Below are 27,142 nucleotides of genomic sequence, written 5' to 3'. Positions count from 1 at the left end.
CATGCTCCGCGACAGTCCGGTCGTGGTTTGGGTTGGGTGTTTATGGACAATAACTATAAAGAACAACACGTCTTGGTGACTGTAACCGAAGTCCACGTGGGACGTTTATTTGAAACATTTCTGTGGTTGAACAATATGTAAAACAAAACTGTGTGACGGCGTGGCAAAGGCCGTGGTTACAACAATCGAGGTAAGTAGTTCGTTTTCACAGTGGTCGAACTAGGAAAGACAAAGACTGTCGGCGTCAGTTTGTTGTCCGTCGGACGGTTGGAGAACGAGAGCGCGAGCGCGGGTGGCCTGTACTCGCCCGACGCGACTTATCTTCCCGTCCCGACTTAGTGGTGGGAGAGTCGACTGTGTCGCGTCATCGTAACCAGTGTTCGGACTTATCTAGATAGTTATTTGTTCATCTTTTATCTTTTCTAGACATATAGTTACAAGTTAACTAAACGTTCGTCTTAGATAATTTTTTTACTAATCTAAATAAATTCATCTAGAATATATTATTGATAAAAATCGAGAAATTGTACAAACGCGTTTTTAAATATTTATATAGATTCTCAAACAAAGATTATAAGTAATGTAATTATTTTTATTTACATCATTATTATTATTATTATTATGTTCCTAGTGCCCAACTAAAATATACCTAAATTTAAAACCATTTAAAAAATAATTGTATCTCTTTTTTTATCTAGATAAAAAAAATACGTATATAATCCGAACACTGGTCGTAACCCATTTGGTATTATGGTTGCAGAGAATATGTAGCTTCGGTGCCTGTACTATTGTAGTGGACGCCGTCGCGTACTGTATACAATTTTTATTTTTTTATTATTAACGTGTTTGTTTAGTTTTTTATAATATTATTATTATTTTTTTTTTTTTTTTATTGAGTAACCTGCGGCAACATAGGCCATTGGGTGTGGGGGAGGGCACTGTAGGTTTTTAAATTGGGTAAGTTGGTACACGTGTGTGTTGTGTTTTGGCAGAATTTCTAATGGGGCACTCGTAGGTTTCTGCCATGCCCCGGGGGGGGGGGGGGGGATGGCGGCACTTGTTCTCCGGACACCGTGACTTGCCCGAAGAAAAATGCCGCCCATGGCCGAGGTATCGAACGTGGGTCGGCTGCATCGCAGCCGACGCCTTAGTCCGCTCGGCCACTCCGTCCCCCCATAATATTATTTGCACTAGCGAAAAACGTTATAATTGTTATTATACAAGTGTACGAATAGCATTCTCTTATCGTAGTATTTATATTGCTCGTGTATTATGATTATCACTTATTCACTTATCAGTATTAAAAATAAATTATTATTTTAATAGTTGTAATATTGCATCGCAAAACACGTAAAATTGAAAAATCATGTTGTTTGTGGATAACAATAATGACTAACAATATCTAACTTTATGTTGCTCACAATATTTAAAATATTTTAATTAATTGCAAAATAAAGCTTAATACTCATCAATCATTTGTATTTGGATATAATTATTATTACGTTCACGGACAAAATAAACAAATAAAATAAATCTCGATTATTAATCCGATATAATTATATTATTATTGTTATAAATAAAAGTACTCATCAAGTGTTCAGCAAGGTCAATAACCGATTATTATAAAAAAAAATAGTAGTTCATGTTGATTACTCTGATATCGAACAACCGATAGTTTATACCTACCTAGTTGCACTATTAAATGTTAATGTTTTGGTTGATCTCACCTTAGTCACATTTAAAATATTTTCATTAATCTATTAAACTTTTTAGAAAGACTATTTGTATCTTTATAATAATCTACTTCTGATAATATTATTAAGTATGTTATGACTGATGTCTGATACTCGTTACACAATACGTATTCATGATATTAATAACATGATATATAACGATAAAATCAATTTAAAATAAATTATATTATTATTCATTACATTGCCACGTGATTAAAAAATCGTGAATCTGTACTATGGACAGAAAATTAGGTAAAGATAAAAAATTACACCAAACACTAAACAGTTACGTTTATCGGAAAAGGCTGATTTATTTTGCGGTTTCAATACTGAAATTAATTACATATATTTACATATTATTTTTGGTACTGTTTGGGTTATGGCATTTTTGAGTTTTGCAATAGATGGACTGAATGCATTAACAGTTCTGAAACAAAACAAAAATAAAATGTAAATCAAAACGACGTATAGTTTAACGATAAAAGTAATTTTCAATATAAATTACATCAATTATAAAGTAAACAATACTATGAGAACATAATACTATAATATTGCTACCTGCCTATCTATGAAGAAGAATTCGTAATCATAAATTTCAAACAACTATTAGTATATTTCAAAGTACAAAAAAAAATGCTAAACAATTCACTAATCTATATGTTTTTTTATGAGAAACTGCATTAAGCATTAACCACGTTAACTTATATTAATTAATAGAATATAAATTATAATAATATTATAGCAAAGTATATACGTTTATAATCGTATAATTATACTAAATACAATAATTTATATCAAATTTACCATTATAAATATTTATTATGCCAAGTTAACATGAAAAAAATTTAAAATTAATATCGTTTATTATTGTTGGTTTAATATTTTGTGAACGTTGCACGTTCAAAATCTTATTAACAATGCCTGATCACGTAATTCATACTAAATGTATTAGTGTAACCATTAAATATCAATACTTAATATTATAGTCTTACGTTATCTTAAGTTAAATTGTTAGATATTGCAAAAATATTTCTATGAGAAAAATGTTTTTAAAAAGTTGATTTTAATGTTGTATTTGTAAATTGAATCAATAAAAATAATATTAATCGTAAAAGCAACTAAAAATTTTTTTTCTATTTTTATAGTTGGTATAGGTAGTTGTGATTTTGTTTTCAAACAAATTTTGATTTTAAAATTGAAAAAAAAATCTTAATTCTCGTTTCTAACTCACCATCAGTTGGCTGGTCGCTGGTGTGGCTTTGGCGACGGTCTTGACGACCTTGGCAGATTGCACTTGTCCGACGACGACAATGTTCATGGATACTTTTTCTGCGCCCATTTTTGGTTTTTTTGGTTGGTCTTTGAGGATGAAAGTAAAAAACTGTAAATGGAAAAAAAATTATTATTAATTTGAAATAAAAAAAAAACAATTAATGTCGTTTCATACTTACCAAAGAATAGATCTCCACAAAGAATGCGTTATGCCGGAATCGATATCTCGGGAGCCTTTATATACAAACCCACCGACCGATTTAAGGCGGGGCGGCGTCGTGGCGTGATTATTGTATTATTACGATAATTGTTTTTTTAAAAAACATTGATGAACACGGGCTGTGGCACGTTATATATAGCTTACGAAAATCACATACGGTTAAATTTAAATTTTTTAATTTAGTCCCCTTCAGACACATCGAATTATTGAATATTAACGGGAGTACCTAGTATAGGTACTACGACCTACCACATACAATAATTAATCATAATATGTAAACAATACACGTCGAACAAAATATAATTAATATAAGACTTGTAAAAATAAAAGATTTTTCATTATTGTATAATGTTCGTTACATCGTTAGACATTCATTTTGTGCTAATATTCATATTATTATAAATATTTGTATCGTTTGTAGACAATTATAGCTACGAGTTTTTATTGTTCATTAAGAGGACGTCGCACCAGCACATGTTGTCTCCGTCTTACACGTGTACGACATACCAAATTTTACGCTCAGCAGATCACATTTAGCCCCGTTAATTTTAAAATTAGAGTGAATTGACCTCTTATAAAATTTAAAGTTAACAATGTTATCTAGGGCATCTCATCGGCTTTTTGTTAAATTTTAATTTGAAATCGAGTTGTGAGCATTAAAAGATGTATAAACAATTTACAATTTTAAAATACTCATAATTCACTTTAAAACTGAAATATAACAAAAAGCCGATGAGATGCTCTAGATAACATTTTTAACTTTACATTTTATAAGAGGTCAATTCACTCTAATTTTAAAATTAACGGGGCTAAACGTGATCTTCTGAGCGTAAAAATTGGTATGTCGTACACGTGTAAGACGGAGACAACATATTATGCGGGTACGACGTCCTTTTAATCTTTATATCTTCAAAAAGTTGTTTATAAAAATACATCATATACATCGATATCACCGGCTAGTGGTAGAAAAATTCCCATCAAAATCATTAGACATAATAATATTATTATAATGTTTGTTATCTGAAAATAATCGTATTATATCGTTAGTAACCAGACAAACATTTATTTGAACTTACGATCTTTTGTATACAGCCCATATTGCTGGACGACAATATTATGTTTGATAATGATAATTAATAAGTACCTATAGGTAAAACCTGATACCTACATATAGTTATGTGATCTTCAAGTGGAAATACGTCGTCGTGAAAACAATTGATTATATTTTGTACATTTATTCATATGACATAATTGATAATTAATATAAACGCGATAATTCATTAATTAATTTATTAATTTTACATGTTTATCTTATTAATTCATTTTTTATAAATCATTGTTCATTTTACATTTTGAAAATACAAATTCCTGGTTCTTAAAGGACTCACAACACAATTTTTTTTTAAATTTTATTTTATGGGTGAATTAAGTCCAAATAATGAAAAACGTTTGGTAAAAAACCGAAATTAAAAAAATTATTATTCAACGAGATAATGAAAGTCGATTAAAAGCCATGTGACATCATATAAAGCATCATAAATCATCTAAGCAAACTCGTATTTCGTGTTGTGATGTCCTTTAAGTAAAGGGGGTTTATTTCAGAACAGTTTACGACTGACATCGGATAAATATCAAACTTTTGAAAATATAGGGAGGTACCTACTTAAAATTTAAAAATCATAGAACGCGGTTGTTTATTAACCCTGTATAAAAATCACAAAAAGACAATTTTATAATAATATGAATTAAATAATAATAAACTCATGGTGGTTATATGACATGGAAAATATAATGATGTTAAAAATAGTAATTTGTTCACTTAACAAAGTGGTATAATAATTGATTGAGTTTATTATATTGTGGTTTATTCAGGGATGGAAATCAAAATAAAAATGTTCAATTTTAATTTCAATTCACTTATATATACATATTTGCCTTTTTTTTGATTTCAATTAAAAAAAAAAAACATATTAATATTATAATTTAATAATTTATTTACTATTTCACATTGTCGATTTGATTTATTGTATAAAGATCTTTTTATTAGATTTTAAACATACTTTTTTCGATTTAAAATATAAATTTAACATTTTAACGATTTAAATAACTACGAGGAACCTGTCGTCCATATTTGTCGATACACACGGCTATCAAACGGGAATAAAAAAAAATGAAATATTAGTTAGGTGTATCGTATTACCTACATTGCTACATATTATAAACATTATTATAGTTTATAGACCTATGGACTATTGTTGAATTAAAAATTTAAATCATACATTTTTCAATTTTTTTAATTGATTTGATTATACAAACTATTGAAAAAAGATTATTTTTTGGTAAAAATTATCAATTGCAATTTGACATTTGAATACCATTAAAAAAAATTTATATCACTTGATTTTTAATCGATATTCAAGTCGGATTTTGAAATAATTATATTTCAAGCCAAGGATCTGATTAATTAATATTTTTGGGTGGACTATTTTATAAAGGAATCTATATTTCAATAACCATTTTTATGATTTAAGTCAACTTGACGTGCATAATATTTTGTAGACGTTCACCAAAATTGGAATATATGGAAATCACAATGACCAATATTTTCCCACTATTATTTAGTGACATATTTTAGAAGCCGGTTTAATTATATTAATTGATCCGTTCACACAATACTCGATGGATATGTATTCAAAGTTAAATAGCAAAATATGTAAATAACTAGTAATATTTGACGTCGTCCGACGTACAAAAACAGTTACACGAATCATATTTCAGAGCTTGTCACGCCACCACGCCAGTGTGCTCTGCACACTAGGCCACTCATGTATAAAAGGACGTTCTGATGCTCCGTTCCGGCATAACGCAATTTTCGTGCAAATATAATCTTATGTAAGTATATAGCTGACGAGATACAAAATTTTTTTTGATCTTTATATTAATTTAAATTGTTCGTGTTTTCTATTTTTAATTTAATTTTTTTTTTGTCTACTTGCAGTTTTCACTTTACATCTCAAAAAACCAACCAAAAACCAAAAATGGGCGCTGAAAAAGTAACCATGAACATCGTCGTCGTCGGACAAATCCAATCTGCCAAGGCCATCAAATCGGTCGCCAAAGCCACTCCAGCCACCAGCCAATTGATGGTGAGTTAACAATTCTGTGATTTATATTAATATTAAATTACGAATAATAGTGGGATTGTATTTTTTTCCCAATCGTATTGTTACTGTGTTTTTATTTTCTTTTATTGTTGTGCACATACATAGATTGGTATGTTTATTTAATTGTTCACATGGTATATAAATTAAATCAGTAGTACAATATTCTTTTTTATATCACGTATATGTCATTAAAATATATACAATTTTTTTTTATTATTATATCAAACTTACTACTTAGAGCTTAAATAATTCTGTTCAATATTTTATTGTTACATCAAGTTGAATTGTTATTGTTTTTATATAAATAACCTATTTTTGATCATTTTTAATCATAACTTACTAAATATTAAATCTTTCGATAATCTATTTTCTCTACCTCTTATAGAACTAAAATGTATTAACAAGATGTCATATATTTTCGCACACAATATAGTCATAATAGACTGTCAGTGTTGTATTCTATTCTAGTAAATGTATTCAAAAATATTTTTAGTATTACTTAAAACATTTTACAATTAAGTATTAGGAAGTATCTTAATACAGTATTGGTATAACTGAATTTAAAAACTAAAAAATTGTTTGTAAACTATACTTTTAAAAATTCAAAATAATTATTTGTCGCAGTTCAGGTTGTTATTTGATAATTATTATATTATTTTAATTATAATAAATTAAAATCCAATTATTAAGCTGTAGGATTATAGTTTAATTATATAAAATAAATTATACATTTATTTATTTATTTTCTTTTTTCGGTATAAAATGAAGTAGCTATAGGTAATATAAAGTTTTAATGATACTTGAATGTTGACATCACAACATTATATAAGTATAATTACTAAATAGGTACATAAATAATTTTACCTACTTGTACAATTAAATGACTAAAATTAAAAGTATATGTCTAGGATTAGTACAAATAGTTCTTAAAACTTAAAAATCTATGAACTGTATTTTAAATACTTTCTGAATCGATGTATATTCTTATATTAATTTAAATGTGATTTAAAAAATATTTTTACAACTCTGTAAACTATAAAGTATAACAAATTTTGTAATCCTGTTAGTATTTATAATTGTATACTTAAGTATATTATATATATTGAATATTTTTTGTTTTGTTCCAGAACTGTTAATTCAAGTCCACATCAATCTCAAACTCAAAAATGCCATAGCCCAAACAGTACATAATTTTATAATTTGTTTTTAATTATAATAATGTGTATTGACATTGCAAAATAAATCAGTCTCTTCCGTCAATGAATTCGTTTATTATTTATTTGTGCCATTCTGAGTCCTTATTATATGTCTGTTTATATGTCTTTGTTAATATTTAATGGTATTTCAAAGGTAAAAATAGTGTGCAGTAATTGTTATACTTATTGACTATTGTAATAGTTTTGGTATATTTTCAACACTACTTACTATGGTTTTTATATGGTATTTTTCAATCGTTTTTAGGGCAATGAATAAAATATTTAGGGTTTTGTCACTTCATAGAATTTTTATGAAATATTTAATTTCTATATAATATAAAAAAAAATTCCATTCCCCGCTAAATGTACAGGACGCGCGCGACCGTACTTTGTTCCCGGCGGTCCCGCCGCGGCGGAGATAACGTACAAACTGAGTGCCACCGTCGCGCGTGTTCATCGATAATTTTTTAAAAAAGTCGAGTTTTACCACTTTACGTCACGTAGGTATTACTAAATACAGGCATAAATACATGCGTCGGGAGGTTCGATTTCGTTCGCGAATCTCGCGTTTTCGACGTCTTAGGGCGGCGGAGCCGGTCGTCTGCCGTCCGAACTGGTAGCAACGCCCTTTACAACGCCATTTGAAGGACGTCTAAACCGCGTTCGTAATTCGCCGGGACGCCGAAACGGTTAGGTTAGGTTTTCGAAAAGCCTCTGTCAAAGACTTTGTCCGCTACGCCGCGACCCGGCCGTCAGGATGGCCTGCCCAAGCTACCGCGTCGAACCGCAGTGATCCTGACCTTATCACAGTTCCTTATGTGTTTAAAATTATTCACTCTATGTATACCTTTCAAATAAATATCTACCAGTCCACTAAATCCAAAATAAATTGTCAGCTGCACGCGCCTATGCGTATAATGGTTCAAAACTAAACCTGAAAGTTTAACAACAATATTATTTTTCGACATGCAGCTCTATTATATTATATAAGAATTATACTATTATTTTACCTATGTAAAATTCAATTTTGAATTTTTTTAAATATTATTTTGTATTAACTATTCGACTATATTGACGTTTGCACGTTCTACATAATACATATTATATTATTATTATTTACAATTCTTGTATTGGTTTTGGTCGTTTATGTCGTATCCGCCGGTGTAATGCGTTAGGTATTATATGATTTATTCAGCAGTTTTCGTCGCCTTTAGTGTAGCGTTTATACTGCAGGTCCACGGTCATTACTTTGCATAATCGACTAACGAGTTTTTTTATTTAAAATATATATTTTAACGATTTTTTTAGTCGTTAAATCTGTAACAATTGATTATACACTCGAGAAAACGAAAAAAAAAAGAAATTTTTTTTGTTCACATCAAAATATGTTTATTACATATAAACCAAAAAAAGTAAGAAAATGTATGAACAATTTTGAAAAAAAATAGCACATTGGCTAAAAAAAAATATAAATATAATATTTTACACAATATTATGCGTTTATGATAGTAAAAAAAAAAAATAAAATAATATCTGAACAATTAAATAATTTGAAATAATTTAGTAAGGCGAGGCCAGACCGAGACGACCATGGGAGCGACTACGGTTGACGGCGGCTAAAGCGCGATGTCGTGCGCGTCGACGGTCGACGGCGCGACGACTCGGCCGACGGACGGCGAAGACCAAGACGCGGAGCGAGCGAAGTGAGATTTTGTGCTGCGGAACCGGTGGGGACGAGCGAAACGGCCGATGTGGGATGACCGCTGGGCGAAAATGCGAGAGTCAGTGGACCACAGCGCGATCCTTGACTCTCGGTAATTTTCGCCCTGGCGTTGTCCCTTCGGCCGCGTCTTCGTTCCGCCTCCGCGGTGAAGTCGCGCACCGCCAGACCCTGTGAAACAGTTAAGTTTCCGCGAGTCCGACGCCGCTGACGTCCCCGTGTTCCTAGCACGTAAATCTCCATACCACTCACCCCGCGCCGAAGTCTCCGCCACTGCCGCAATACCGGGTCGCCATCGCCGTCGCACCGAGTCGGTGTACCGTCTGGGCAGAATCGTTGCCCGCGCCGGTACCTCTACTATATAGCCACCGTGTCGTCGCCGTCTTCCGTCGCCGCCGCTCCGCGTGACCGTAACTGCAGCCGGGCGCTCGCCGAGCCGCCAGAGGGTCTCGCGCGTCAACGACGACCGAGCGCGCTACGCCAGCGGAACCTGTCGCGCCGCGGGTGGTCGGAGAACGTGCGCGGGTGACTTACCGCCGCGCACCGTCCGTGCTCTTTCTCGCATCCTCCCCTCCATTCCGTTGCCGTCATCCTGTCCGTCGTCTTCAGCTCAGGGGCGGCGAGCTGCGGACGGCTTCTCATCGGTGGCACAGCACAGACCGCGGAAAAAGCGTCCGACGCCTTTCCACCTCGTACGACGAAGTGGATCGCAGTTTCCGGGTATCCAGCCGTCCGGACAGCTCACCAAAACTGTTCCTCACAGCTATACCCCTGGCCGGCTCGACGTTCTCATCATCCAACGCGTCTCGTCTGGTCGCAAAACGTCGCCGAGCGGACCGCCCTCGTGAGTCGGAGTGGCATCGACAGACCCCGACTCCGAGGACGGCGCGTCCCCACACGACGACGACGCACAAATGTTCGCCAGCGAAACGGAATGATGGTCCTCTTCTGCTTCCGAAATTTTCGAAACACCTCGACGTTTTCGCCACCACTCCTTCCCATCTGCGCCTCCAAGAATCGGATTTTGTCCATCCGACTCCGGGGTCTGATCGTCGCCACTTGCAGTAGATGCGACCGAATCAATGGCAGACAGAAGAAGCGTAACTAGACGTACGGGGCATTCGTCGATTTCGTCAGCGTAAGTGCCTTCCATTTTGTCGACCGCGACGTCTTCCGAGGTTTCGAGTAATATGACGTTTGCCGCGTAGCGTGCGATATTGTAATAGTTGGTCGCCATATTTTATTTTTCGGGTGAAGATAATTTGTACGTGCGCGTTCCGATGGTTGAGAATTGGTATTGAGCTAAATACAATTAATATTTCAACGGATGAGAGACCGATCTCCGAGAAAATCTCCCAGACGACGTGTATTACCTACTAGCCAGCTATAATTTGTTTATCTTTCTCGTCGGCCCGCAGCATTAGAAGAATTTCGAGCGCGTTAATTTTTTTAAACACCATTATTGTTAGATAATAAGCTGTCGGTGTTGTAATGTATTTTAATAAATGTATTTAAATACTTTTGTAGTATTTCATAAAACTTTATTAAAGGAACTATTAGGATGTATTTTAATACAGTATTGGAATAACTGTACTTGACAATCAAATAATTTTTTGTATATACTTTTAAAAATTTAATTAAGTAGGTATAGGAAGTATAAAGTTTTAATGATACTTAAATGTTGACTTCACAACTTTATATTAGTATAACTACTAAATATATAAATGATTTTTCCTACTTTGTAAAATTAAATGAATAAAATTAAAAGTATATGCCAAGTACTAGTACAAATAGTTCTTAAAAACTTTTTCTTAAAACTTTAAAGTCTTTGAGTTGTATTTTGAATACTTTCTGTATTGATGTATTCTTATATTAATTTAATTATGATTTTAAATATATATATATTTTACAACTGTGTAAGCTGTAAAATATAACGAATTTTGTAACCTTTTTACAATTTATTTAATTCTACCAAGATTCTATACTTTTATACTTTAGAATATTGTAATATATGAATATTTTTTGTTTTGTTACAGAACTGTTAATTCAAGTCCACATCAGCCTCAAACTCAAAAATGCCATAGCCCAAATAGTATACATAACTTTATAATTTGTTTTTAATTATAATAATGTGTACTGACATTGCAAAATAAATCACTCTCTTCCGTCAATGAAATCGTTTATTATTTATTTGTGCCATTCTGAGTTCTCATTATAGTGTATAGGTATGTCTTTGTTGATATTTCATGGAATTTCAAAGATAATAGTGTGCAGTCATTTTTATACTTATTGTAATAATTTTGGTACATTTTCAACACTTCTTAGTACTTACTATGGTTTTATATGATATTTTTCAATCGTTTTTAGGACATTGAATAAAATATTTAGGGTTTTATAACTTGATAGAATTTTCACGAAATATTTAAATTCTATAAAAAAAAAAAAATAAAATAAAATGTTTATTATATCTAAAAGTGTATTATCATCGATTTGCAAATAAACATTTTTAAAAGTTATTTTATTTTATTAAAAGAGGAAAATATGTAAAATTAATTATTAAAATACAATGTAGAAGTATTTTAATAAATCTATAATACAACACATTTAAGCATAGCCTTTTAATTCTTAAGTTACGAACACATAAGCACATCATAACATAATATTGTAAAGCTCATATAAAAAAAATGTTTGATGTTTTATTTATTACTTGTTAATTAATTAACTAAATATTGTAAATTTTTTCGTAATTCTTAAAAACTATATTAGGTATATTTATATACAACTATAAATTATAGTAGTACAAAATGTTATAACTTTATTAGCTTATAATTTTATAAATAAGTTATAAGTAAATAACAATATGAGTTATTTATTTCTGGATTACTTTATTGAATAAGATTATTGATTTTTAACCACCTAAGGATTCTAGATTTTATTATAATATGATTTATGAATTATAAGACAATTATTACCAATTCACCATATTACGGAGGTCGGTTCTGTCGCACCAATTCACGTTATTGTCACTCGTCAGTCTACGGTTTGTAGTCCCACGAACATTATGTCCGACAATGCTGTCCAGATAAATTGTATAAATATTAATGTACAGTTATTAAATTTAATTATTTAAATATAAAATATCAATGTGCAATTATTAAATTAAATTGTATAAATTAAACTATAAAATAAATATTATAGTTGAATGTATGTTTGTATAGCTTATATACGTACACAAAAACTAGTTAACCAATTTTTGAAAATGTCAAATTATTCTAAGGAGATGTCGGGGACATTTAAAGAGTGGTTTGGACCACGTCTGATTTTCGCAAAAGGCTATATCCAATCCACCTAAGGACCGTTCTCTAGAGTTATCTGAAAATAATCGTATTGTATCGTTAGCATGTTCACTATCCAGGTATACATTTATTCGAATTTACAACCTTTTGCATTCAGACCATATTGATGGACAATATTATGTTCGATAATGACAATAAGTACCTACCTATATGTACAATTTGTTACCAACATAGATATGTTATCTCCCAGTGGAAATACTTCGTCATGAAAATAATTGATCATCTTATACATTTATTCGCGTATTACATAATCGATAATTAAAATAAACGCTATATAACGTTCATTATTTTATTTTAATTGACACATTTTTGTTTTTACAGTTTGGCCATTAGTTCTTATAGGCAGTTTATATTTTATATTGTTCTTAACCTTGAAAATACAATTTTGGTTCTTATATACATTATAAAGGGAGTTTATATGAGCACAGTTTACGACTGCAATAATTATTGTATAAATATTTAAGTTTTTGAAAATATGATATTTAAATATATAGGTATGTAGCTACTTAAAATTCAAAAATCATAGAATATGCGGGTTAGTAAATAACCCTGTTTAGAAATAAAAAAATAAAATTTTATAATTATAATGATTAGAGAATAATACACTCAGAGATCATATTATGACATTATTATAGTAAAAATAGTAATAATTTAGTCTCTTACCAAAGTGGTATGACATATTATGTATTCATATTTATTGTATTGTGGCTTATTCAGAGATTGAAATCAAAATCAAAATATAAATACACTTATGATTCACCTATAAATATTTGTTTTTAGATTCTGGACGTAGCGATGAATGTATTGGTTTTACAATGATTTGTACTCGTTGTAGACGAAATAATGATTTGATTTTTGACTTCAGTGTTTTGTTCGATGGAAAAGTGAAACTAGAGGGGAAAACAAAAAAAAAAAATAAGGTATACCAGACATTTTTACGGTAAATCGGTTTTCGACGAAATAAATTTTGGTTTTTGGTGTAACTCTAAAACAAATAACCGTAGAAATATGTCATTTTCACTGGTTATTTATACAAGCATTTCTGTACACGATAAATTCTCAAAATATTTCGATTTGTTTTGAACTGTTTACGAACATTTTCAGTTTCCAATTTTTTTGGTTTTTTTTTCTACGAATGTCGAAATGAAAAATTGAATATTTTTTTGTTGGTTAAAAAAACTTGAACATTTAATACAAGGCTCTTATTTTTTTGTTACAAATTAAAAATCCATAGTATCAATATAGGTATTCATATTTATTGTATTGTGGCATATTCAGGGATTGAAATCAAAATGCAAATGTTCATTTTCACAAAATATTCATAATATTTGTTTTTTTTTATTTATATTTAAAAAAAAAATTAATTTTATAATTGTATTATTTCTTTACTGTTGCACAATGTCAGTTTAATTGTATTATGTTTTTTTGAATTAGATTTTAAACGTATTATTTTTATTTAAAATATCATATTTACATTTCAACGATTTAAATATTTTGATTTTTTAACACTGCGAGAAACCAATCATCATTCGAGCATTCCATAATATTGTCGATACATACAGCTATGACATGGGAATAAGAAAATTAAATTAAAGTTATTTCGTATTATCTACATTGTTACATAATATGTACAATATTGTAGAGCAGTTATTATCAAATTTTTATTGAAAGAAGCAAACCGTGCTCCTCAAAAAATTTACAAAAATTGGAATATGTATATGAAAAACACAATGCTCAATTTTTGTCAACAATTCAGTGACATATATTTTAAAAGAAGATTTAACTATATTTATTGATCCGTTCACACAATACTCGATAGATATGTTTTCAAAGTAAATAAATAGTAAAACACAAGATTTGACGTCGTCCGACGTACGATATCAGTTACACGAATCACATTTAAGAGATATGGTAGAGTATAGATATATCGAGTATCGACTATTGTTGAATAATAAATTTAAATTATTTTTTTTTTTAATTCTAAATTAATTTGTATAATATAAAAATTATAAAACAATTATTATTTTGGTATAAATTATCGATATAAATTGTTTTCGATTTCAATATGAAATTTGATTACGATTCAAAAAAATGTTAAAATTGTTTGATTTCTTAGATGATTTTTAACGATGTTTATCGATATTTAAAACTAGATTTTGAAATTGATTTCAAGCCCTGAAACATTATATAGCTAGTTAATTTAAGCCAAGTTAAAAGTTACTCATATTTTTTTCTCTAACTCGTCAAGTTCAAAGTCAACTTTGAAAAAACCATAACTATTATAACTTATTTTAAATTTTAAAGTTAAAATTTACTAATTTGCAAATAAAACAAATAATAACTCGTATTATGGTTTATTAGATAGTTTTTCTTTACGCTCAAGAAAATTGCTGGAGAAATTAAAAATGATACATCTAAGTAAAAACCTCATTCAAAAATTATTTTTCGTACGAAAATTAACTTTATTTAGATACTTTTGAATAAAAGTAACTTGAAGTTAACACGTTAATCTTAAAAATGTAACTTATTAAGTTAAAAGTTAATTTGAAAAAAAAATAATGAGTTAATTAACTTAACGTTTTAACTTAATTTTAACATTTAACTCGTTAATGCCCAGCCTTGCTGATACGAAGTAATTATTTTTGATTGGGCCATTTTGTAAATGAATCTATACTTTTAGAGTTCAATAAATATTTCTATGATTTATGTTAACTTCACGTGTATGTTATAGACGTTAACAAACAGGAATATATGAAAAACACAATGTTCAATAATTGTCAACAATTCAGTGTAGTGCTCGAAATGGACCGGAACGCACCGGAACGGCGTTCCAGTTCGTAATATAAACTTTGCGTCCGTTCTGGTTTGTGAAAATTAAAATTTAAGAGTTTCGGTTTGTATATATTATGAACAGTATCACAATCTAGAGGAATATAATTATAAAATTTCCTTTCGACAAAATATAATATTAATATATAATATACTTAATATAGAGAGAAGTTCAATTTTTTGGTTTTTGGTTTTTGGTTCAACTCTAAAACAAATGACCGTATAGGTACATGCAATTTTGACTGAATGTTTATATTAGAATTTTCTATACACCATAACATTTTCCAAATATTTTGACTTATTTTGAGCTGTTTACGGACATTTTCAGTTTCCATTTTTCTATAAATATCAATAACATTATATTTCTGGGTAAAAAAGTGTGAAAATTAAATGCAAGGCTCCTGATATATCGTTACAATAGCAGTTGAAAAATATTAAAAATACATTGGCGCAGTTTTTTTTATAAGCTTTTAAAGTTCGAATTTTGACAAAATATATCAAATTTAAAATGTAATAATTATTTTGTAGTTTAAAAAGTATAAAATGTTTAATTTTTATAGCTAAGGATTGAAAATTTAAGACAAGATTCCACGTAAATAGGTTATATATAAATTACTTTATTCACAATAATATCATCAAATATTTTTGGTAATGTCATAGGCTGACTGAACGTTTTCGTTTAGAATCATTTTTCTTATACTAATTATTATATCATTGAATTCAAATTTAACACCATCCATTACAGTGACCCACTTGTAACCTACTGTACAGCAGAGCAACATCCACTTACCCACCTTTTTTGAGCTTATAATTACCCATATTATTTGTATCAACTAATTATATTGTATTGTAAAGTAAACACGAATTAAAACAATTAAAATAATATTATAATCCGCATATTAATTTTACTAGCGTTCCGGGTCGTAAAATTTTCCATTTCGAGCACTGATTCGGTGACATATTTTAAAAGAAGATTTAATTATATTAATTGATCCGTTCACACAATATTCGATGTATATGTTTTCAAAGTAAATAAATACTAAAACACAAGATTTGACGTCGTCCGACGTAGGTACGATATCAGTTACACGAATCACCTTTAAGAGATATAGTCACGCCACCACGCCAGTGTGCTCTGCACACTCTGCCACTGATGTATAAAAGGACGTTCTAATGCTTCGTTCCGGCATAACGCAATTTTTGTGCAAATATAATTTTCTGTGAGTATATTGTAGCTGACGAGAAATGAAATTTCTCTGATCATTATATTATTTTAAATCATTCGTGTTTTATATTTTTGTTTTTATTTTTTTTTGTCTACTTTCAGTTTTCACTTAACTCCACGAAAAACCAACCAAAAACCAAAAATGGGCGCTGAAAAAGTAACCATGAACATCGTCGTCGTCGGACAAGTCCAATCTGCCAAGGCCATCAAATCGGTCGCCAAAGCCACTCCAGCCACCAGCCAATTGATGGTGAGTTAACAATTCTGTGATTTTTTTAATTATTTGATAAATAGTGGAATTTTGTTTTTTTTCAATTCGTATTGTGTTTCAATTTCATTTTATTTTTGTGTATATGCGTATACACTGGTATGTTTAATTGAGTTTTGACGAGGTATAATATAAATTAAATCAGTATAACAATTGATTTTTTTATCGCGTAAATCATTAAAATATATATAATTTTTTGATAAGCGCACCTATATAAGTTTGTTGAATATTTTATTGTTTAACTATTCATAAAATTTAATTGCGATTGTTTTGATATAAATAAACTATTTATATAATTTTTAATCATAACTTACTAAACACATATTTTAATTCTTTGATAAAAGTCTTAAAAATCTATTTTCTTTACCTGTTAATATAGTACTAATATTGACTAAAAAAATGTCAAATATTTTTTAACACAATATTCTAATAAGCTGTAATCGTAGTAAAGTATTTTGGTAGGTACCTAAATATATTTCATTACTTTTATAGTATTACTTAATATTTTTTTAAATTAAGAATTTGGAAGTATTTAAAAATTAAATACAGTATTAGTTATAATTCTATATCAAAATCAAATAATTTTATGTAAATACTTTTAAAAATTCAAAAGAACTATTTGTCATAGATTGTTTTTTAAAAATTAGTTATTATATTATTTTATTTATAATAAATTAAAATAAAATTATTAAATATTTTATTATTTCATATTTTATTAACAACTGTTTATTGTTTAATTTATATTAAATTATTATAGGGTTAAATTATAACAAATTTTTATTTATTTTCAATTTTTGGTATAAAATGAAGTAGCTATAGGTAGTATTAAGTGTAAATGATACTTGAATGTGACATCACAACTTTATATTAGTAATTACTAGGCAAATAATTACTTAATTAATTTTCCTACTTGTACAATTAAATAAATAAAATTAAAATTGTATGCCAAGTATATATAAGTATATATTAGCACGAATAATTCTTAAAAACTTTTTCTCAAAAGTTAAAAGTATTTGGAAAATATTTGTAATACTTTCTGCATCAATGTATTCTTATCTGTATTTAAATATATTTTTCACAAACTGTATAAAGTATAACGCATTTTGTAACCGTTTTAGAATTTATTATTTAATTCTACCAAGATTTTATACTTTAGTGTATTGTATTAATCGACCATTTTTTGTTTTGTTCTAGAACTGTTAATTCATGTCTACATCAATCTCAAACTAAAAAATGCCATAGCCCAAACAGTACATAAATTTATAATTTGTTTTTAATTATAATAATGTGTATTGACATTGCAAAATAAATCAGCCTCTCCCGTCAATGAAATCGTTTATTATTTATTTGTTCCATTCTGAGTTCTTATTATCGTTTAAACATTATTTATTATTATTTATAATCTATACTATAGTATTGTAAAGCTGGAGAGTTTGTTTTTTTGAACGCGCTAATATCAGGAACTATAATGGGTCGCAGGGGCCTAATACTCTTCTTGACGACCATAGACGGTTATAAACACTATATGATATTATAATTGTCGTCGGTGTCCGATATAATATTATTTATTCAAATAGCTCCGAGACAACCACGGGTAACGCGATATGCGTTGTTCAATATTATATCAGTCAGCTAGTGCATATGGAACTCATAGAACGAATTACTTTTTTTCAAAGAATTATGATTACTATACACGGATTATTTTAGTTAAATATTATGTAGTTTTTTAAGCTGTTTGTCGCGATTCATGGACACGTAAAACGAGCTCGGCCGGCCGCCAGTCGTGGCGCCAAGCGGCAGATTTTTGGTAGGTTAGGTTATCAATGGAATTCCAATCATAAAACGAAGAACATCTGATATCTTGAGGAATGCAATGGTCACGAAGGACTGTTGTTAAAGTAATTTATATCGAACACCGGTCAGAGCTCGTTTCATGAGTAGGTATAATGTATATAGAGCTCAGTGAATACGACACGTAACTGCAGCAGTGCGACAGTACCACACTGAGTATATATATTTATATATATATATATATTGTATATACCACGGTTACAGCAGCAGGTATAAGAATATTCGATGTGGCCAGGTAACATATTTATCGTCCTAGAGATGGGGGGGGGGGGGGTGCATATAATATTCTGCACATCGTTTACAGTATCGTTTTGTGCGCCACATCATCACTTTCCACCGCGTTTTTTCTGCATAGGCTTATAATATGCCCTTACCCGTCGGCGTATTAACCTAACCCGCGATTCCACCGCCTAAATTTTATACAATTATCAATACGGTGTAAAATATAAATGTGCCATAAAAACTGCGGTACCTCTAGCCCGTCTCAATTTAAAAACATGTCATACCAATGTCCGTGTGCACAGTCAATGTATGTGTCGGACTACGCATGTCAAACCATGTCTTGTATGTGACACACAAATTGACTATATATGCATACGGCCATAAGAGTTACTGCAGTTTGTTGCCGCCGTACAAAATATATAGTCGTACCTGTGTGCAACGAGCTTCCAGCCTTATCAAACAGATGTGTATCACGCGATATGAATGCTCGGAAGCGCCGTTACGTAACTTTTATCGGCCCACTTTTAGCGTTTACATAACAGCCGAATAGTGGCGAGACTTCGCCCTCGTGTCAGTATTGACGGTGTGATCGTGCGATTGGACAATTTTTTTATGAACCCAATATTGTGCAGTAGGTAGCGATTATAGTGTTGTCCTATATTATACGTTCGGCGTCTGTACACCGGCCCGGCATCGTTTGTTTGTTTGACGTACCTAACAATTATATCAGGTATAGGCGTGTGTGTAGCTGATGTTGCGCTGATATATCGCTCGTAACTCCTGGTGCGGGCGTCGTACGCATGCGCCGCTGTCCAATGTCGCCATCGTCGTGCATTTCCGTAAGCTCAGCGTCTTGCTATCCATGTCACAGTATGTCACTGTCATCGTTGGATACTCGGATACCCACTACCCAGTGATCAGTTTTTATACCACTCGGATATAAATTTAGTTTTTAAGTATTGTAATTTTGCAGTCTTGTAAAAGATACTTTTAAAATTGTATTTACATACAAATACAAATACATCCATTCAGAAAGTATTTAAAATACATTTCAAATACTTTTAAGAAAAAAAGTATTTAAGAACAAAATATAAATACTTGTCATGTATTTAAATACTTTTCAAATACTTTTTTTTATTTTACTTTTCCACTAGTTAGTTTGCTAAATTAATTTTTTAATTACTTGTTTAAAATTGTCATGATACATTCACCTAGGTATTACTAGAAGTTTTTGTACCACTTTCAATTGTATACTGAAAAATTAAAATAAATAAAACTTGTTGGATTATAGAAATTCTTTAATAATATGTACCTAATTAAACAGTTCTTAATGAAATATAAATGATGTGGATATACAGAGCTAGGGGGCAGGAATTCTCAACAATTATGAAAAAAAAATATTTTTATAATTTATAAATAAAATAGTATAATAATTTTCAAAAAAAAAAAAATGACGACCGAATAATTTAATAATCTAACCTAACCGACGAATAATTTGTTTGAATTTTCAAACGTATTTGATTTTCAAATACAAATACGTCCAAGACAGTATTTAAACACATTTACTCAAATGCTTTTACTCAAATACTTTACAAGACTGTAATTTTGTCAGAAGACTCCGGTAATATTATATATTATTTTTTTTTAATTAGTAAAGGCTTCAACACACAACAATTGTATAGGTTTTTAGCCTGCATTATCTACAATATTTAAAATTTAAATATAAAGATATGGATGTACATTAGAACTTAATACTATTATAACTTATATATTAATATATTATGCTGCATCCGTAGCGGTTCGAATTCCTTCCTCGTCTCCACTGTTTTGTTTCTGGATAGCCGTGATTGGAAACATAAGGTAAAATGTAAAACATATTATTGTTTTAAACATTTTATTGTTACTTGAAAAACAAAACCAACTGATGTTTGCCTACAGTTAATGATATTATATCCAAATACTGTAAACTGTCTTACATACTCAACATTTGTTTTATGCCCGCTCCGGGCCTACATACTCTAGACTAGAGAAACTCTTAAATTATATTATTGTGTAGTGAGTAGCGACTAGGCCACTAGGGAGTTTTTTCTGTTCTATATACAATATATACGTTTTTTCCATCTGACATTATTTCATCTGTCTTCACTTTAAAACGGTTGGTAAGATTACCAAAACATTGTTTATTAAACATTCATTTCATTTCTATGTTTTATTATTGTTGATTCAACAATATTTTCGTAAAGTTTATTTTTGTGAATAATTTATTAGATAGGTAGGTATATAGTCATAATATAGTAGGTATATTATATGTACTATCGTATATTTCATATGACTATTATAAACATACTCTACAACTTTGTACTTAACAAAGTCGTGTAAAAATTTAAATAATTACTTAATAAATAAAGCAGGATAGCTATGGTGGGCATGATTACCAAAACAATAATTAATTGTTTTTTAAACATTCATTTAATTTCTATGTCTTATTATTGTTGATTCAACAATATTTTTTGTGAATAGTCTATTAAATAGGTACCTATTATGTATTATCGTACACTTTATATGACTATTATTATCATATTATACAACTTTGAACTTAGACAAAGTCGTGTAAAAATTTAAATAATTACTTAATAAATAATGCAGGATTACAACTGTACATACAACATACCTACCTATATAAGTATATTATAACATACATTGAAACATAGATAATATGTATATCTACCAGTAAAAGGTAATTTCAAACGTTAAAAACATTGATCGGACCCTGTTCGGCCGCCGATAACGTAAAATCATTGATTATAAATACTAGTGTTTATAATCAATGATATAATGTTATGACTGTCGAAAAATGTACCTTGTACCCTCTGACAGAATGGGGACCAAATTCAGGCCGGGAGATTGAAATTTATCCAGGCAACCCATCACTTACCATTTAAATCACTTTTAGAACCAACAAAACTTACACTGCTAAACTAATTTATTTTATTCATAATAATATTACTATTTTCAGTAATATCAAAGTAGGTATTTCAATCACTTTTTTGCTATTTCACTTAACTTATAGTTTAATAGTTGAAATCAACGCAATAATAATAGTTGTATATTGTGTCTTAATGGTTTAGGTATAGTAGGTAATAAGTTACGAATACATTAATTATAAGAAATAAATATATCAATTATAAACAATATATAATAGAAAAAAAAAATTGTATAGGTCATAGAAAACAGATTGCCTGTTAAAAACATTTATAGATATATTTAATATTTATAGGTAATACTAATTTAGATAATAGTTTAGAGTTCTAACCTACTGCATTTATTATAATATAGTTATTTCATTCCATGATAATTTTATTTTCTATGGTTATAACTCATAAGCATAAAAATATATTTTAAGATGTTAATAAGATATGTTAATCTTACGATATTAAGATGTTCATTGGGCATTGCATTTATTAGACTGTTTTTCAGATATTTTGATGTTGAAAATGACCTTTCACATGCAACTTGCATAACAGGGAGGGCAATACAATGTATATAAAAAGTAAACAAAATAATTTAGAAAATAATTACAGCGCATTCGAGTGTAGAGTCCTCTTAACGCTCTTAACCAGTGGGTAACCAGCAAAACCACATCACATTTGCATCCAGAGATTTGTTTGGATTTACTACAGATATTATTTATGTAAATAATAACTACCGATTGGACCAATAACACAATGTTTTGTATTATTATAGTTATTGTTCAATTAGCCAATTAGGTAATGCTATGTCCGTCACCGCTTTACAGATATATAACTTTCAACAAGCACGGCTTCAAAGCGTCATATCTGTAGGTAATATATTATTATTTATTTCTTTGAAAAATTAGTTTTGCTGGATTTTAGTTGAAAACACACGGTACCTGGGTGTTGTATTATAATAATACACAGCCGATGTCGAGATATTGTTTTTATTTTATTTGATGTCTACAATATTGTGTATGTGATATATTGTAATTTTATATCCGATTCATCATTCTCTTATACCCATAGGATACTATTATAAAATGTACCATAATTAATAATAATAATTATAATGATAATACCTACAATAGTTTCATAGGTTTAAAGTCTTAATACAAACAAATTGTTGACGTATTTACTAATTTCGTAAATAAAATCTAATATAAAATGACCGGGAAACCAGGCCATTATTATGGTCCAGGTCATCAGGAAAATCCGTCTTTCCAGACCGACAACTCCGCCCCTGTAAGATATCTGAACTTCTCGGTCATGACTCATGGCGACGAACTAAATGCATGTTTTATTAACCGCATGAAATGTTGTCGTCGAATACTAATCAGAAATCAGTAATGAGAACGCGGCCAGCAGTAGTGACGATATAGGATAATACTACAGTAAAACCTCGTTAAGACGCTCCCGTTTAATACGCCATCCCGCTTAACACGCGGATTTTTCCCGGTCCCAGGTAATTGTACACTTTTAACATTGAAAAAAACACGCTTAATACGCCACCGCATATTACGTAATCCCGCATAATACGCTCTAATTGCTGGCTTCTCAAACATTTTAAAATAGAAAAAAACCCAATTAATACAATCAGCGATAAGAATTTCGTTGAAACGTTTATCTATTATCGACCGAGTAATTGATATTTATTATTAACATCTTGATGTGGTTTATACTCTTACTATATTTCGTTAGTACGTACGTACGTTAGTTATATGATCGGACGTTGAAGTGTACACGTGAAATCACATGCAGATTTATAATTTGTATGTTTTGTTTATTGTTATTCGTGTGTGGTTTAAAATGACGAGTGCGTCTACGTCATCTAGTAGTGCCGGAGTGAAAAGGAAAGCTTTGTCTATTGACGATAAATTGAGAATTATTAAACTGTATGATGAAAAAATTGGTGTATTCAATAAACAACAAATTGCCGACCAATTAAGATTGCCCTCCTCTTCGTTGCGGACCATATTGAAGAACCGGAAAGAAATTGAAAAAAACGCTTTTTCAGGCAGTACGAAACGTCAAAAGGTTAGAAATGGTAAAAATGAGCAGTTGGAAAATATTTTGTTGGAGTGGTTTCGACAAGCTCGCACATTAAATTTGGCTGTAAATGGTCCCGTTTTGACAGAAAAAGCAAATGAGATCGCAAAAAGGTTGAACATAACGGACTTTGGTGGATCTAATGGTTGGCTTGATCGTTTTAGAAAAAGGCACGGTATTGTCTATCGTAAAATTTGTGGGGAAGCCGATGCTGTAGATGACAACAGTATTAAATCGTGGAAAGAGACAATTCTACCAAATTTAGAAATCCCCAAAATCAATGTTTTAGATGCTATTCATTATGTTTCAATTGCGTGGGATGAGATAAAACCAGAAATGACGACCAATTAATAACGAACGAGGCACTAGAACTTGAAGAAATTATCAATCAGGCTACAGTAAACGATGAACCAGATGAGCCCAGTGATGATGAGGAAGAATACATTCCACCACTTCCGTCAATCGCTAGTACTGTACAATCAATATCTACATTGAGACAGGCACTTACTGCAACTGATGGCTCCGAAAACATGCTTCTATATCTAGGTAGGGTGGAAAATTTCTTATTGAATAAATATAAAAATAATGTATTGAAACAACCAACCATTACCACTTTTTTTAATCCAAGAAAATAATACATAATTATAAAATATGTTCCTAATAATTTTATTGTATGTATATTTGATGTTTTTTTATTATTAATTTTAAATACAACTTATGTTACTGTGTAATACATAACAAGTCACACTATGAACATTTTTCTAATTTATTCTATCTATGTACATACATATTATCACATTTAAAACGCTTTTAATATGCGGGTATCGCCTATAGCGCTTTAAGAGCGTAATAGGCGGGATAGCCGCATATTGCGCGGTTTTACGATTTCCCCTTCGAGAGCGTCTTAACGAGGTTTTACTGTATATACAAATAGGCAGTGGCGGATTCAGGGGAGGGGTACAAGTGCATGTGCCTCGCTGTCAATTTTTTTATGCAATTACGAATATCATATAAATGAAACATTCAGTTTTTAAGAATAATACTACCAACTGTTAATTATTATTTATTATAATCATTATTGTTAAAAAAAAATGATTGTATGTATGTATTATTAATTAAAATTGTGCCCCCCCTCCCCCTATCAAAATATCGAAGATCCACCCCTGCGTATAGATGAAAAGATTGAGTGCGTTGTCCACGAAGTCGTTACATTATTATGATGACGAAATGTGTTGAACTGTTCAAACATTATGATCGATTGTCGATTATAAATAATATTATATATCGACTACGTATATGTACTTATTTTTACTACTATTTTCACTAATCACCTATACCTACTGATAATAAGTGTTTTGAACAATTAATTATTTTTAAGGTGCATAAGGTAGAATGGCGACGTTTGAAATCAATCGTCCATTCATTCCGGGGGGGGTTTGAACCCCCAAAACCCCCTCCTGCGTCCGCCACTGGTTGAACATCAACCACAATCGAACACTGTCCATCCATCCGAGGAAACGATGCGCGATTTACCGGATACGCTATAGTGGCTACAGTCGGATGTATTGTCGGAGCCTCTGCCCGGCGGAGTCGCTCCGTCATTGTCGAGTACGGTGCACGCAGAGAACAGGACGAACTGAGAACTACGTATCCGACGCACGGGTCATCGAGGACAGCGATGCCACGCGTCACTGTGCGCGTGTAAAAGAAAATTCGGTTCTGGCTGACGGTTAGGACGTACCTATCATGATCGATCGAGCCAGATCCGGTCAACAACTGTAATATCATAGTCGATATATTGTAGCCGCCGAACAGTTGTAGATATAGGTGTTAAATGTGAGTTAAAACACGAAGATTTGGTAACGTAATATAATAATACGTGTGATTGTGCATGACGTAATAGTGTGTTATTGATAATAAAGCATTATAATTATAATAATATACGCATAATGACAAACAGATTTTCTGGCCCCCAACTCAAATTTAATAAAACTAATTAGTTATGAAGGAAATCTACCTTCTTGCCCAATAAGTAATTTGAAAAAACCTGGTGTCATATTATGGGACGCCTGGTAGACGAGAAACAAATTAACAATATACACAATGGAAACGTACGACGCACACCCACCGACGATACGACTGTATAATATTATAGGTATATTCACTCTGTAGGTTATAGCTCAGGCGATCTTTGGCTAATATTTACTTATTGCTGGTTCGTATAATTGCTGGGGCATATATTTGAATTTTGGAAACGCTGCCCCTGTTCGGTGTAGAGATGGCCTGTCTATTATACATTATTGTCTATAGGTTATTATAGTATAATAGTTTCAACAAAAAAAACAATAATAAATAATAACTCGTGAATCTTACGGTGCGTGGACTGGCCAGCTAATATATACTATTATAACTATAATAATACACTAGTATATAATAGATCAAACTTAGCTATTATATCTGATACGAATACAATTAATTAAGCCTTTGGCCGATAATATAAGTACCTGATAAAATGGTTGTTGTACAATAAATATAATACACACTATTAGCAACGGCCTACGCTAAATTTAATAATAAATCTTTCGTGCGGAGCTTCGCGCTTACTTAAGTATACGGATGTACAAAAAATTGCGTACAATTATACTTCTTAGTTTATTACAACGAAAAAATAATTTAATACAATCGTCGTAAACCTAATACGCCTGACTTCACACATCGCACTAATAACAGCTAGGAAAAAAATAGGGCGAGGCACTTTTGTTTTCTAGATCTACGAGAAAAACAGCATCATATAAAATAATAGTGATTAGCTAACAGCTGATAATAATAATATTTAAACGAGAATGAGTGTGTTTGCGCGTGTGCTAGGAATAATCACTTATATGTTTAATGTTATAGATATCGGCAGCGGCATAGGGCGATAACAGTAATTTATTGGCCGTGGGCGTCTTATTATCGAATCGAACGGATATGGAATCATTGTATACAAAAAACAATTCTGAGCATAATATTATATTATAAATTTA

The 27,142-nt window shown here is 30.6% G+C and overlaps 1 protein-coding gene and 3 long non-coding RNA genes across 4 annotated transcripts; 3 read left to right on the top strand and 1 right to left on the bottom strand.

Annotated features, from left to right (window-relative positions):
• Positions 1–2,019: 2,019 nt before the first annotated feature.
• On the bottom strand, positions 2,020–3,179 carry LOC132946046 (uncharacterized). Its single transcript, XR_009664642.1, has 2 exons — positions 2,965–3,179; positions 2,020–2,160 (listed from the first exon to the last, which is right to left on the bottom strand). It is a non-coding gene; the product is annotated as an uncharacterized LOC132946046 (long non-coding RNA).
• A 2,801-nt stretch (positions 3,180–5,980) lies between these two features.
• LOC132947423 (uncharacterized) lies at positions 5,981–7,653 on the top strand. The gene is made up of 3 exons (XR_009664920.1): positions 5,981–6,117; positions 6,224–6,371; positions 7,517–7,653. It is a non-coding gene; the product is annotated as an uncharacterized LOC132947423 (long non-coding RNA).
• An 8,949-nt stretch (positions 7,654–16,602) lies between these two features.
• On the top strand, positions 16,603–18,315 carry LOC132947503 (uncharacterized). Its single transcript, XR_009664935.1, has 3 exons — positions 16,603–16,710; positions 16,818–16,965; positions 18,178–18,315. It is a non-coding gene; the product is annotated as an uncharacterized LOC132947503 (long non-coding RNA).
• A 5,229-nt stretch (positions 18,316–23,544) lies between these two features.
• LOC132947178 (tigger transposable element-derived protein 4-like) lies at positions 23,545–26,049 on the top strand. Its single transcript, XM_061017391.1, has 2 exons — positions 23,545–24,662; positions 25,495–26,049. The coding sequence occupies exon 1, from the start codon at positions 23,823–23,825 to the stop codon at positions 24,465–24,467; it is 645 nt and encodes a 214-aa protein (XP_060873374.1). The 5' UTR covers positions 23,545–23,822; the 3' UTR covers positions 24,468–24,662; positions 25,495–26,049.
• The last annotated feature ends 1,093 nt before the right edge of the window (positions 26,050–27,142 follow it).

The sequence above is a fragment of the Metopolophium dirhodum genome, chromosome 6 (genome assembly GCF_019925205.1).
Source record: "Metopolophium dirhodum isolate CAU chromosome 6, ASM1992520v1, whole genome shotgun sequence".
Classification (NCBI taxonomy): domain Eukaryota; kingdom Metazoa; phylum Arthropoda; class Insecta; order Hemiptera; family Aphididae; genus Metopolophium; species Metopolophium dirhodum.
The sequence above is the reverse complement of the archived record's forward strand: the minus strand, read 5'-3'. Positions and strand labels throughout refer to the sequence as shown.